Source organism: Chaetura pelagica, unplaced genomic scaffold, assembly GCF_000747805.2.
Source record: "Chaetura pelagica isolate M959 unplaced genomic scaffold, ChaPel_1.0 scaffold90, whole genome shotgun sequence".
Lineage (NCBI taxonomy): Eukaryota > Metazoa > Chordata > Aves > Apodiformes > Apodidae > Chaetura > Chaetura pelagica.
The window spans coordinates 438,243-452,809 of record NW_009953496.1 but is presented as its reverse complement, the minus strand read 5'-3'; the positions used below and the strand labels follow the sequence as shown (position 1 = coordinate 452,809).

The 14,567-nt window shown below is 37.1% G+C and overlaps 1 protein-coding gene across 1 annotated transcript in view; it reads left to right on the top strand.

The window, feature by feature from the left end:
* MAN1A1 (mannosidase, alpha, class 1A, member 1) overlaps positions 1-14,567 on the top strand; it is a 104,573-nt gene that overhangs the window by 38,561 nt on the left and 51,445 nt on the right. Inside the window, exon 4 of the mRNA XM_009999091.1 lies at positions 6,806-6,900. Within this exon, the coding sequence (XP_009997393.1) occupies positions 6,806-6,900 (95 nt within the window). The remainder of the gene's footprint in view (positions 1-6,805; positions 6,901-14,567) is intronic.

Here is a 14,567-nt window from a genome sequence, read left to right as displayed (position 1 = left end):
TCTATCCTGGTAGGAAGACGAGGTTGAGTGCAGCCCTGTGCTGGAAGATGGGCTTATATGCTACTATGACATTTCACCTGTGGTCTGCTCAGGACCTGCAGGACCAGGGCTGGCCCAGAGCTAGCAAGTTGGTCTTGGATTGGTGTGTTTTGTGAAGAAAATGCTCAAAACCTGCTCTTGGCACTTCTGGCTCTGCATGTACAGAAAATCCTACTACAGATGTGAAAATCTTAAATGAAGCCCACTGGGCTTCTGTTGGTAGTGGTTACCACGCTGATGTGAGTTGTTACAATGCTTGTTTCCAGAAATGTTATTAACTGTTTCGTCACCTTGTACCATAGATAATTTATAACTGACTTGGCTCAGCCAGAAGTAAGTGAGGACTGAATGAATTTAAAGTAAAAACCACCTGCTAGTGTCAAGGTGACAGTAATTGTAAAGGCAGTAATTGCTGCTGAATTAGTGCCAGCAGCTGTGTAACTTATTCAGGTGTCGAAAACACTGAAAAACATGTTATATGAAATGGTTTCAAATAATATGACATTACTTAAGAGTGGCATCAATTGGTATTGAACACAGAGGAAGAATTCATTTTATGCTATTTTAAGTATTCTGGTACATGCCACAATTTTGGTAGCATTTCTGATCTTTCATTTTAAAAACAAATCAAATGCAAACAGAGCAAAAAATCTGAATTGTCTTTCAGCAAAGAAGATATTGGAACAAGTTCTTCTGAGTTCTCTTTTGTTAGCAGATTGCTTTAAACCTAAATCAACATTTGTTACGCTGAAAGGATTTCTATCCAGTGTTCTGAAGAGCAGCAAAGCGGCCTGTCCCTGTTCATTTTTCTGCTCTTGTTTCTTGCTTTTGCACTGAAATAATCATTCCTTAACCTACTGGGAAAGGCAGTCAGGTACAGGAAAGAAAGCAATAAATCTTACTTAGTGGCTTGTCAGTTTCTATCTGTAAATATAAAACAAAAAAGAAAAATGCTTAATTTGAAACAATTAGAAATGTAGAGAAAATATCTTTGCCAGTTGAAAGAAAATAATTAAAAAGTACGATTGTTCCCTTGGATGTGATAACTGGTTTCCCTTGTATGGCAGACTTTTTAAGGCAGAATTCTGGCTGCACTTTAATTATGATGTTGTACCATGTCATGTTCTTTTTTAATTACACCTGCCTTATATGCAGTTCTAAGATACTTCTTTGTTTCCTGTGTTTTCTTTTCTTCCTGATTATGAGCACCAATTAAATCTCTGATGAGGTAACTTAACATTTTCAAAGGGGTTTGTCATTCCAGCTAGAGGAAATGTTTTTGTTTATCTAGAGGAGATAACATTCTTGCATTATAATGAAAGCCAGTGCTCACCAAATGACAGCTCTGGTCTTAGCCCGGCACTTGCTTCTTTGCTGACAGATCCTCATTTCCCTGTGAGAACACTGTTTTCTCTTATTAGACTTGATAATGACAAGACAGACACAAGAGTCTGCAACATAGTATTGATTGTGGGATTGGGTGTTCTAGCATGAGCAACTCAGTTCTGAATGTATGACCTCCTTTGAAAGAAAAATACTTTTCCTCTAAATACATTTTAAAAGATCACAGAACACACTTTTGATATCTGTACCACAAGACTGTGTAGAGAATGCAAGTAGCTGCTTTAAATTAAGTGGGTATTTGAAAAACTTAGTTCATTCCATTCACAACTTCTTTTCATCCCAAGTCTGTCTCTCTGTCATAATTCATGCCCCAAACATCTGCATTTGTATCAGTGGCACAAAGTGAGCAGAACCAAAAAAATCCCATGCCCAAACTTCTTTTCTAAGGAACACTGCCTCACTAAACTAAGGGCACATTTGAGAGAAATAAGGAAATTTTTGTTTGAAAAACAATTACTGTGGGAAAACTGCTGATGGAAGTACTGTGTATGTAAACGTGGTTACTTTCTTTACCTTTTTCAGTAAAAGTGCAGCAGTCCTACTAGAGTGAAAAATGCAGATCACAGTTGCCAAGGAAGTGGATGAGTCTTGGCACTGGGAATTACGACCTACACAGATACAGGATAGTGCAAAAGCACAGCTCCTGGCAGCTTGTGCAGTGGTGGTGCAGTAGGGGAAGTGCCCAAGTTAGTTTGTTCACTTTTATGAAGAACAAGAAGTACTCCTATGAAGGCCACTTACATGTATTTAAAAAATAATTAACAACATCTAATGGAGTTAGAAAACAATGGGTTTTTTTTCTCCCTGGGTAGGTGTGCCCTGAAATGCCTCTGAAATGACCAGACAGTAGCAGGAGAGCTGCGTGCGCACACCAGTGAGGTGCATTTCTTGTTTATGTGTTGCTGTCTATTTAAGTGTTGCTGCAAGAATTGCTGGCACGGAGTAATGGTCACAGGATTTGGTGTGACTGTTGTGTTTGTAAGACACTTCAGATTGCAGCTTTACTGAGCATTTTGCTTACTTTAACTAATAATTCATAGCCTACTAATACAACAGAGTATAAATAGAAAACGTAGTATCTTTATCTTCTGTATAGCCTATTATATGACTATAGTAAGTATCTAATTTGTTTTAGTGCTAATTTTAGCTATGGGTAGGATTGCAGAGTGTGATGGAGGAGACCTTCTTAATAATAATGTTAATAATACTTCGAGTTTAAAAGGAAGGATTAACGCATCCAAAATCTACCTTCTGGGACAAACCAGGTTGGAGAGAAATGCTTGAGACAGTATTTAATATCTTGCCTAACTTTATAGTGTTATATACTGATCATGTATTTCTGACTGGCTTCATTATCATTTTCTTTCCTAAATTGCAGTCCTTCACTTAGAATTATTTTCTTGGTTGTATTATGGTATAGATGTCCAAGTTCAATGTCAGCACAATTTGTAGTGGTTTGGTTTCTTTTACGGGTAGCTACAGTACTTTCCTCTTGAGTCCTCAATTTAAAAGAAGATTGATGATAGTGTGGCTTATTCATTGCATCACCTGATGAACGGACAGCTGATATCTCAGGGAAAGAAGTCCACAGTCTCTTTTCCTTAAAGTATACAGTCTAGATAGGATAGGGCTGTGGATCAAGATGTAGAGGTCTTGGGAGTAATTTGAAGGCTTTTGGACTTGCAGGTAAAAATTGAAACTGTGAAAACTTAAGTGTGGATGCAGGTGTGGGACCACGACAGCTTCTGCCAGGTCTGGTCCATTTGGAGTAGTTCATGTAAGGAGGCCTCCATTCCTGTTGGTTGAGAATCCAGGTTGAGTATCCACGAGGAGAGGCCAGAAAAGTTGTTGAGCCACTCAAGATGACCACTGGGATAGGAAATTTTGCTGTAGATGTTTTCCTTGATTATACATAATGTCTCTCAGTTTTGTGCTCTGTCATTTCTGCCTTTACTCTGAGCATCTCAGTAATGGCTGTCATACTTCTTACCAAACAATTACCTGGCTAAGTGATAGTGGAGAGAGATTAGGGCTTAGCAAAAAGTTGAAGCTCATGTCAGTAATAGAGATATTAAGCAGAAGACTCTATTGTTTGCTTACTTTTACTATCTGAAAAATATCTCTATAATATTTATTTCTTCTCCAATATTAGAAGTTTCTGCAAAAGAAAAATACACTGAACATTGTGGACCATGTGCCATAATTACAATTACAATTTTTAACTGTTAGAGCTGCAAATTGAAAAATAATGTGGTTCCTTTTTTGAATCTTCACCCTTTAACCTTGCTGAAAGAGCATAATTTTGATGCATGAAGTTGCTATTTATTGTTCAGTCATTCAGAGTGATGTTGTATTCTTGCCTATATTGTTCTACTTAATAGATAGTGATTTAGCAGTCAGCGTTCAGCCACGTGAAAATAGCCCTGGTGATAAAACTGGATAATGCCCTTAGTTAACTTTGTTTGTTTTAACTTTGGAAGAGGAAGCATGCATTAGTAATAACCTGTTGAAATTCTCTTGTAAACAAGAAGTGCATCTTTACTTCAGGACTGGTTCTAAAGTTGTATGATGGTTTAAAAATTTTTTTTTATTATTCTCTTTTCCTAGTTGCCTGCTAGGAAAATTGGTTACTACATTAGAAGAGGTGTATTTTGTACAAGAACAAAGTTAGAATGTCCAGCTTCACCATTTGTTGTAATGTTGGTGTTCAGAGCACTGTCCTTATCAGGAGTGTATTAGGTTTTATTTGCATATCTGTATCTGGAACACTTCCTTACTACTTTCAATAGGATGTGTTTAATTTTTGGTAACCATTATTTTTGACATTTCTACAAAGTAGGCATTTTTATTTTCAAAGAACTAGGTTTGTTAATTTGTTAAAGAAATGCAATAGAGTTGAAAAAATATGTGAGAGTTGGTAGGAATATTTGAAAGCAAAGCATTATTGCTGTACATCAAATCTTAAAGTTACTGAAATACAACATTTTTGTCTACAAGCAGTTATTGTAACAGACCTCTTTCTGAGCTTGCGTGTGATCTTTTCAATAAGGAGGAATTAATACAGCCTGTTAGGTACAGCAGTTACTGAACTTTGCTGCCCCTGCTATGGTTAAATACATGTGTGCCTTTTGAAAGGGAGATCTTCTCTCATCCTTAAATACACATCTTAAAAGAGTATGGATGGCACCTTTAACCATGTTCCATAATATATCTACCCCTTGCCCATTGCTTGAGGGGGTCATCCATAACCTGTCTCCTGTTAACACATCAGTGTTTCAGGCAGAGATGCTAAGGTAGGCTGGTGGGCTGATCACACCCTATGTTGTGAAAGGCTGTGGAGGCCTCTCTTGTGCTGAAGAGCAAAGCATAGGTTTGGGTTCAGCAGAGCAAGGTGGCTGCCTACTGTAATGAGGGGAAAGCTTGTGCTCCTGGTGGGGTTACTGCTCCTGGCTCCTCTCAGGGAAATCTACTAAGAGATAATTACATTCTGCACCAACTGTTTCTGAGTGTCCTTCAAGATTTTAACCCTTGGGGAGACTGAATTATGTGCTGGATGAAGAGCACAAATCCGTAACTAATTCTCAGCAGAATCCATACGATTGGTAAACAGAGAAGTCAGAATTAATGTGGATTATGAAGGGATTTTCAAGCAAATAGTTTTCCCTGCTGCCTTGCTTCAGATTTCTTCCAGCACTCATGTGCAATCACTCGAAAAAGTTTTCTTACTCCAGCCATATATAATTTAGCTTCGAATTGCTTAAGGTCCCTCAAAGTATCTTATATTGTAATTGTAAATCTTGAACCGTTGTCACAGAAATCTTGAGATTTGTGTCATATGAATATACTGTGGGGTAGTCTGGTGCTTCTTTATGGTAATGTGGTTATTCCAGAGTTTTATATTCTCTACTCATCACATACTTTTCAGTAATAAAAGCCATCCTTCTAAGTGGCTTTTAGGAAGTAGAATTTTTATAAGTTGTATTTTATGTGGAAAGAAATTTCTTCGTTACCTTGTTTTGCCCAACAAATGCCCTTATTTATGTATTCAAATAAACATATTTGCATTTTTTTCCTTCTCTGAAAATTTGAGGTACCATACTTGGCTACATCATGAGATGCATCAGATATACAAGTTGATTTCTAATACAGGAAAGAATAAAAATTCGTAATAAATATGTCCAAAGGGGAAAAAAACAATTTTAGGGAGTCATTATTAGAGAGAGAACAATGAAGGTGACTTTGCTATTTTGGCTACTACAACTGGGATAATCTCTTTCAGTGTTGCACAGGATCCCAGTGTAATTCCAAGCAAATAGGACTTGGATATCCACATATTGAAATCACTAAATAGGTTTCTATATTTAAGTTGGAACAAGATTGCTTCTAATTAAAAACTCTCTTACTAGAGCACTCAGTGCTCAAAAAGTCAGGTTACTGTAACCTGAGTTGAGCTGGCAGCTGAAGGAGAGCAAAATCCTCTTTATTCTATCTCTGAACATAAAAGTTCCTGATGTTAAATTGTTTGTCATTCTTGTGGGCACATGTTAAGCAATTGAGACCTTTCTGCTTGTTTTTAAGGTTAAAGCTGAAACTCTGCTAAACTTTCAGCTAAAGCTGAAACTCTCTGCTAAAGACCAGTTAAGTCTCAGTTATCTGTACTGGTACATTCCAGTTTTTTGCATAATTGTGGCACTAACATCCATCTGGGTATAAGCCAGCTGAGTCCATAAGACTGGTGCTACAAAAACACAATGGTTTTTTTTTGTTTTTGTTGTTGTTGTTTTTTGGGGGGAGAGGGGGACTTGCTTTTGCTGCAGATTGCCTGTGCAGCACATTTCCAGTACAGCAAGTGAATGCCATCCAGCCCAGCTTCCTATGGCAGGCTGAGGTAATAAACCTCACAAAGAGCAAAGTTTGTTTCAGCAGCAGCATCCCCACCGCTCTGGAAGGAGGTGTCTCTGGGGACAGGCAGCTGCCTGCCAGCCCCCAGCAGCTTGGGTCCAGCAGCCTGGGTCCAGCAGCCTGCCTGTCTGATAGTCCCCCTGCCCAACCCCGGGGCACCTGACAGGCCCAACAGGGAGCTCTGCACAAACTGAAGAAGCTCCAACCGTGCTGGTGCCTCTGGCTTGATGCTGGTCATGCCAGACACAGGTCATCTGGGCATCATCACTGTGTGAGTTCTCCTGTTACTGTCCATAATGGAAAACAGGCTGTGCTGCTTCATTCCTTTGACGTCACTCAAAAAAATAAACACAATGGGGATATTTTCTGCTTATAATATATGCTCAATGACAATATTATCTAAATTAATGTAGTGGGAGCAACTGCATTTTCCAACGCTTTGTTTCTTCTTAACTTCCAGGTTTTCCGAAAAAAGGCAGTAGAACTTGGGGAGAAATTGCTACCTGCTTTCAACACTCCCACTGGGATACCTTGGGCATTGCTTAATATTAAAAGGTAAAACAATTGCTTTTTGGTGTCTAGAGTATATAGAAAAGTTATGTTGAAACTGTCTTAACCACAGAACTATTAAAATTGCTGCACAGATTTTGTCTTTCCAGATAGGTAAAAGTTGAGATAACATCCTTCTATGGTTTAAATTAGGGGAGTTTCAGTAGATACATATTGTATGCAGAAGAATGCATATAGAAATACATTTCTACAGCTCAGAACTGGCTGCTTTTTAATCAGCATGTTGCTCATTGCTTTTCCCAAAGTTCTCTTGTTTATAATGTTTTTACATGTAGGGTAAGGGCCAAAAGATGTGTGCTACTCTGAAGGGGTAAAATATCCAGTTGTTCTCACAATATCCTTCAGTAGCATATCCAGAGACAAGAGCAGTATCTGCTACAAGTGACTCACTGTTTTGCACCCTCTCCCAAGGCATGGTTTTGCTTTGGCCAGTTGTGTTTTGCAGACAGCAGTGTGTTTGCTGTAGGAGATGAGTGCTGTGCTGGACTGGCCTCCAGTATGTGACTCCAGACAGACATCAGCAGTTCCTTGGTCAGCCTCAGGCCAGCTAGCAAGTCATACTGTGCTGGTAAAGAAAACCTTTGCTTTGCACACTGCCTGGGGAAGAATATTGAAAGCTACACCTGTGGGATATTTTTGTGTATTTATAAGGACACATCAGCTTTCTTCATACTGCAAATAAACCCCAGCACCACCTGCCACAAGAAAGTGAATCATGGCAAATTTCACATGTGCATGTGTTGGTGTCATGTTGTGGGTTTTGCATGGTTCCCTCCTGACAATCAGCATCTTCCACTGTTCTCTGCTTAATCTGTATTTATGGGAACACCTTTTTCCCCAGCGCAGGACTTACATTGGCATGCTTGCTTGATTGGCTTTGCTTCCTTAACTTTCTTATGGTTGATGGGGCTGATTAACTGCTGCCTGGTGATGATCCATGGACTTTGGTTACTTACATGCATGCTAATTATTCCTTCTCAACAGACTTTAATGAGTTCTGCACACGTTCAATAGCACAACGGCTTGAGCTTTGTTGGTTATTTGTTTTTAAACTGTTACAAAAACTGAGTACTTAAACCCTTGCATACATTTTTAATTGCAACACAACAGTACCTTATATACATAGCATATGTAAACATATATAAGGTATTCAGGCTAAGTATTTTTCTTATAGGTAGCCCTTATTTAAATACCTGCTTATCTACATGATTTATCAATTATTTTTTTTTGCAGATAGTTCAAATCCTGTGGTAGGTCTTTATGATCTTATTCCTGACTTCTCACAATAGCTGCTGGGGTGCACTGCAAATGTCAGCAACACCACAAAGCGATTCATTTATCTTGCAACAAAGTGGAAGAGGATCTCTGTTGAGATAACTTTCCTTGCTATGGCAGGAAGAGTTACATTAAATGCTGGCTTCTTGGTTATTCATTCTGAATCCTTGCACATCTGTCTAGATTTGACCTTCAATAGATGACTCTTCCATAATACTGTGTGTAAACAAATATGCTGTCATCTAAGCTTAGGCAATGCTAAGCCACTGCAGCCTGCATATATTGTCGATCTAATGTGTCTCATTTCTGAATAGTATTTTATTTTATTTTGATTTATGCTTCAAATTGGTGAACACTCACAATACATTGTGGGTGTCAGTGGTTATTTTTAAATTACTATTTTTGGATTAACAGATCAGCTGGATATTTGTTTCACTATGCAAATGTTCTTCACAAAATATTTTGTTTTCTCTGCTCGTCCTGTATCATCATAGTCAGACTTGCTCTCTTCTCGTGTGCCTCTGTGTGTAAATGTTTGTGTGCTTTTGTCTTGAGTGTATCCTTACATGTCAAAGGCATCCACCTGAACTATAGTATTTTTTTCTCTTCTCTATTGTTTTCCTTAATCCTGCTTCTTTCCTCATTACTTTATGACCATGGGACACTTATTGTCTGTTTGTGGACCCTGATTATCAAATATATTAAAAAGTTCACTGTACAACAGCTAAAATAATGAACCAATTCTTGCATGTGTTAGTAAAATTTCTTTTTGTCTCTGCAGTACATTTTAAGTTTGTACTGGGATTTCCTTTTCTTTCTTTCTAAATGTTTTGGTTGCATTTCCATATTTCTTGCTACTGCTCTGTATCTTCAGTTTATCTTCAGCATCGGTTTTTCACTTCTACTTATACTGCCAAATTCGAAGTTCCTTTTGTGGCGTACTTGCTTATTTGAGTAACCTGTATTATCTAGCACTTGTTGCCTGTTCTGGCTGAAAACACTGGTACAGAGAGAGGCTGCAGAAGGAGGCTATATACAAAGCAATGTTGGCTTAACATATAGGTTTAGGTTTTATTATTTTAGGGATAAGGAGCACAAGCTGGCAGTTTCTATCTATTTATTTATTTTCCTCCATCACCTAAATTCTTTAAGTATTTAGACTACCTTACTTCTAAAACAGCAACTATAGCAGCTTCTTAAAATACCTCTAGTTATTTTGCTTCTCAGTAAGCAGATAATCTGGCTTCTTCATGCTGAAAGTTTCATTTCCCTTTCTCTCTAGAAACTTCGAGCAGTTTGTGACTGAGCAATTGGATTGCTTGTCTATTTCTGCAATATGTTTCTCAGATTTATAGAAATAAATAATCTGAAATTATAACCCTCTTAGTGAGTTAAGTAATCTTAACAAATACCCAGTTTGCATCATGTTCACAGGTTCAAGGAACCTTTTAAATGTATTTATCTTTTTTTTTTTTTTTTTATCCCTATAAAAAGGAAGCTGTATGGGACTTGTATTTATAGGATGACATCCAGCTGTGAAATGCAGAAAAGAATCCAGATTGTTTTTAGACTGTTGGATGAGTCAGCAATAAACTTCTGTACAAAATTTTTACTCTTTTGGACGAGGCATTGTCTCTTGATATCACTCTCTCCCTGTTTGAAAGCAGACCTGTAACTTTTTCTAGTCAGCATTAGTTCCAATAAGATGAAATTACTACTTTCTAATAAGAACCCAGAAGCATTCTTATATAGAACAATGTTTTCTGTGAAATGTTTGCTCTCCATACACTGACTAGTTGTTTGAAGGTTATTTATTATCCCTTATGTGCTACTATGTAGCAATACTGTTAGCCATTAAGGTGCCTGTGTTTTTATGAAGAATCAATGTATCATATAACTGTTAAGTGCATCTGAAGCTTTGAAAAATAGTTGTATCTTACCTTAATGCAAAGGTTTTCAACTGGACTAAATATTTTTATTTCTGGAAACATAACAAACTGGTAATGTTTTTTTTGGACAATCCAGCCTGTTTGCAAATGTTGTTGTGGCTAAGGAGGATACTGTACTTGTTTCCCTGGCTTAGTGACAGAAGTAAAAAAAAGCATTTATAGATATGGGGACCATAGAAAGTTCTGCATAGAAAGACAAGCTATGAAGTGTGGGTGGAGTGGGTCAGAGAAGGAAGGCTTAACAGAAGTCAGAAAGCAGGAGCTGGAAATAAAATAAATGAATTTGTATTAAAATTAAACCACAGGGAGTGGTAAGATTTACTCAAATTTAAAATGTTTATTGTGTCTGATATCAGCCTAGGATTTTCTGTCTTTTACACTTCAACATTGCTTCTATGTTAACAGTGAACCTGAATTGAATTACAAGTTATGTTATTTTGTCAAGTGAGATAGCAGAGGCCTTGCTAGATTATTTGAACACAGTAGTTATTCATTTGTAGATAACTGAGGAAGGAAGTTTCAAAACTGTAATATTTATGCTATTGGGATGATGTCAACATAATTTTAAAGCAAAATCCTCTTTTCATATTTTAAAAAAATTATTATTGCCTTTAAAATAATCACATTTTATGCATAATATTTAAGTTTTGCCACAGTCCTTTCCAGGCCTCAGAATTTTCACAGTTTCAACAGAAGCTTCTCAGAGCTACTGAGCCCTTGGAGCCACTGTGTGGATTCAGAACAAGAAGATAGGCCCACAGTGCAGCTTCCAAAACTATCATTCTTCTCTCATGTTGTTTGGAAAAAGAAAAAAAACCAAACTAACCACCAAGGAAAAACACACCTGTTGGGGTTTTTTTGTTTGGGGTTTTTTTGTTTGGGGTTTTTTTGTTTGGGGTTTTTTTGTTTTCGGTTTTTTTCTGGGAGTTGTTTTGGGTGCTTTAAACTTTAATACTAGGTAATAATTCCTGTTCCATCACCATAGCACCAAGCAAGATGGCTCTTCCCTACCAGCCTGGCCTACCCAACACAGCCTGGCTGCTTTGGAGAGGGATTTTGTGCTAAAATGCCACAGTGTCTGCCAGGGAGACACAGGCAGAGGTGTTGTTCCCTTTCGGGGGAACACACCCGGTTATTTCAGAGTACTGGCAGTGTTTTAGGTTGCGGGCACATTTATAGGAGCTTGTCTCTCAGCACCTCAGCCTAGGTGGAAGTGTCTGATAAACCAATCACCAAGGTATGAAATATTGGTCTTTAGACAACAGAACTTGCTTGAAATTATTTAAAAGTTTCAAAGTAATTCCCAACTTTAGAATATGTTTAAGGTCCCATGTACCTGAATCACTTGAGGTGGCCTTCAAAATATCTTAAGTGTGCTGCTCCTCATTAGAAAAACTCTAGTATTCCTAAGTAAAGATTTTAGCATGTAACAAATTGGTTCTCTTTGAGTACTGGGGCTTCTTCCAAATAATCAGAATCAATGCACTTTAGAGTATATTCCTTTATTGTTTGTAAAAGAATCGTAATGCATTTAGAAAATTTAAAATATGGAAAGAAGAAAGAATCCAAACACATAAATTCAGGAAACATTTTTGGTCAGCTTTTCCTACCTACCACTATCAGAAAAGCCTAAAATTTCATTTTTGCATGATTCTGCAATATCTTCCTAAGCATCAAGTTGCTTGTATGTTATGTTCTGTAACATAATAGCAATTCTGTAATTAGTGGTGCATGCTTTTACTTGTTGTAATAACTTCACAAGTATTTTCTTGTGGAGATTCAATCAGGAGGGATAATTTAAATTTTCTGGTTTGCATTGTTAACTTTAGTGTCTAAATTAAATTGTGGAAAAATACCCCACCCAAAAAAACCAACCAAACAAAAACCAACAAAAAAACCTGAAGAGTTAAATAAAGCTCATTCTTAAAAATTTACTATATTTGGCAAAAATAAACCTGTTTTTTTAAAGGGGTTTGAAAGAAGAAAAACTTACATTGTCTGTAAAGTTTGTCATTGTAGGCTTATGCAGGAGTTGTGATTAGATGGAGTCTTTAATTTTATCACTTCTGTGTAACTTGGGCATAATTTTAGAGGAAGAAATCAAAACTACCTAAGAAAACAAAGCTAAAAGTGGTCTAGTTTGCACTCTTAATAAAGGCTGTGTGTGTGTGGTTTTGGCAAATGCGTCAGGAAGGTAATAAACACTGAGATTTCCCCTGTAGCAAAACAGAACAATTGAAACCAGACTTTTTTTCTTCAGGCATTTGCATCACAGTGTGGATTTGTATTAGCACTGCATACAATGAGATAAATCTTAGCTGAACTTTATCTGTCTAAAAATTGTTTGTGTTAAACATCGGGTTTGGGATAGAATGATTTATGTTCTAGAGATCCTGACCTTGGGCAAATAATTGAAAGAACTAACTTTTCAAGCTGAGGAAATTAATTCCATCCTAATTTACAAGTAATTAGTGACAAGGATGGTTTCAGCAAACAGTACATTTTTTCAGCATTGCCATTGCAGGTGCTATTTAACACTCTGGTTCATTGCATGATTCATAAACAAGTTTACAATTCTTGTGTCAGTACTGGATGCAAAATAAACTTGAAAAATAGTTCTGTGTTTGGGGCATTTTAATATCACCATGCTATATGTTGTCTGATTAACAATTTCATTGTTTTAGAACATGTTGGAACACCACAGTAAGCAAATGGTTTGCTGAGTCTGCTTAATCTGAAATGAGTAGCCAGTTCTGCATAACTTGGTGCCTTAGAGTCAGTAAGAATTAAACAACCTGTTGAAATTATATTTCATTTAAAAGACAAAACAAAACAGCTTTCCTTGTTTTCCTTTGAGTTTCCATAAATAATTCTACTATGGTCAAACATAAAATGAAAAAAAAAATTATCTGAGTGTTACTGAAATACAGATTTTCCGCTTGTAGGTGTTAGTACAGTTGTCAGGATAGATACTTTTGATCTGTGGCAGTGTCTGATTTAGTTTTGAGCAGTGCAAAAATCTCATTATAAAAATACCAGAAAAAATTCCATAAGATAGTTTAAACAACATATCTGTTTGGTCAGGAAAAATAAAAAAGAACCAAGAATTACATTATTTTGGTGATAGTCCATAATGTTAAGCTGAATTATTCAAAAGCAGGTTCAGTTCAATATTGTAACACTGAATTTGCATGGGAGGGTGCCCTCTGGCAATAACACAGGAAAGATTTGAGACCTATTATTTCTGCTGCAAAATCTTTCTCAATTCAAGTGCTTTCTTTATAGCAGCAGAAAATAGATTCTAGTCCCAAATTCTAAGTTTAAACTCTCTTTCCACACAGTTCATTAGTGCACTATAGAATGAGTATAAATGCTTATAAGTGCATCATTACTATACTCATCTCTGTAAAACTGTATGTGAGCATTAGTAATACAATTCCTCAGCATAAAATGTATGATTTCAAACACTTTATAGATCTCTGTGGCACTGACAATAGTGTTCTTTTATAAAATGAAACAAACTTTTGACATACAGTCCCACAGAAGCTGGTGTGTTACAGGAAGGACTTAGTGTTCACTTTATGAGTTTCACCCCCTTTCACAGCAGCCTCTTCAGGGTATCAAAATCTTTCACAGCTATCATTAATTTTTGTCTTCATGGCTTAAAAAGATTTTTTTGGTGAGTTATTTAATTAGAAAGTATGAAAGTATTCTGTGCTGGAAAGGGGAAGAGATTTGAGTTGGGATAAGCAAGTTGTACTATTTTGTGTTTTGCCCTAGAAGAAATTAGGAGTAGGAAGTTCACCCCAGTCACGTATGACATGTACCAGTAGGTGAGATGTACCAAGCAGCCACTTCAAATTTTCTACTAGTCTGGTTGTAAAGTAATCAAGCCCTGGCTGAAACACAGTGACATAAGATGGATAGTGAGGAGCATGGGAAAGTTGCATCAGGTCCTCAGTTAGCTTCCAGATAGTTAAAACTACTTTTGTTCCCTAAAGAAGTCTGCCTGCAAGATTTTAAAATGGCATTTATGGAAAATAAGATGTTATAAATCAGTATGTAGATGTTGGTGTTGCTTGTTCTCATCCTTTAGCTGCTTTAACTGCTGCTATTACCTTGATATTGGCAAGTAATGAGGAGTTATTTGTGTGATATACTTTCCCACTGCCTAGGAGATGGAAGGGAACCCTTAGTATTGACTTGCCAAACATAATTGGATTAATTAATTAATTAATAATTGGATTTGTCCATAAAGATGTGCAGGATGAGTCTTAGTTCAAGATGAGACATGTTAGTATGTTTTACCAGCACAGCAGGAACTAGCAGTTCCTGTTACAGTCAGCCAGGTACTACAAAGTAGCTTGAGGAGAAGTTGTCTTGCCCTGACATAAATGCCTGGTGCCTGACCTGCTGAGCTGCCCTTCC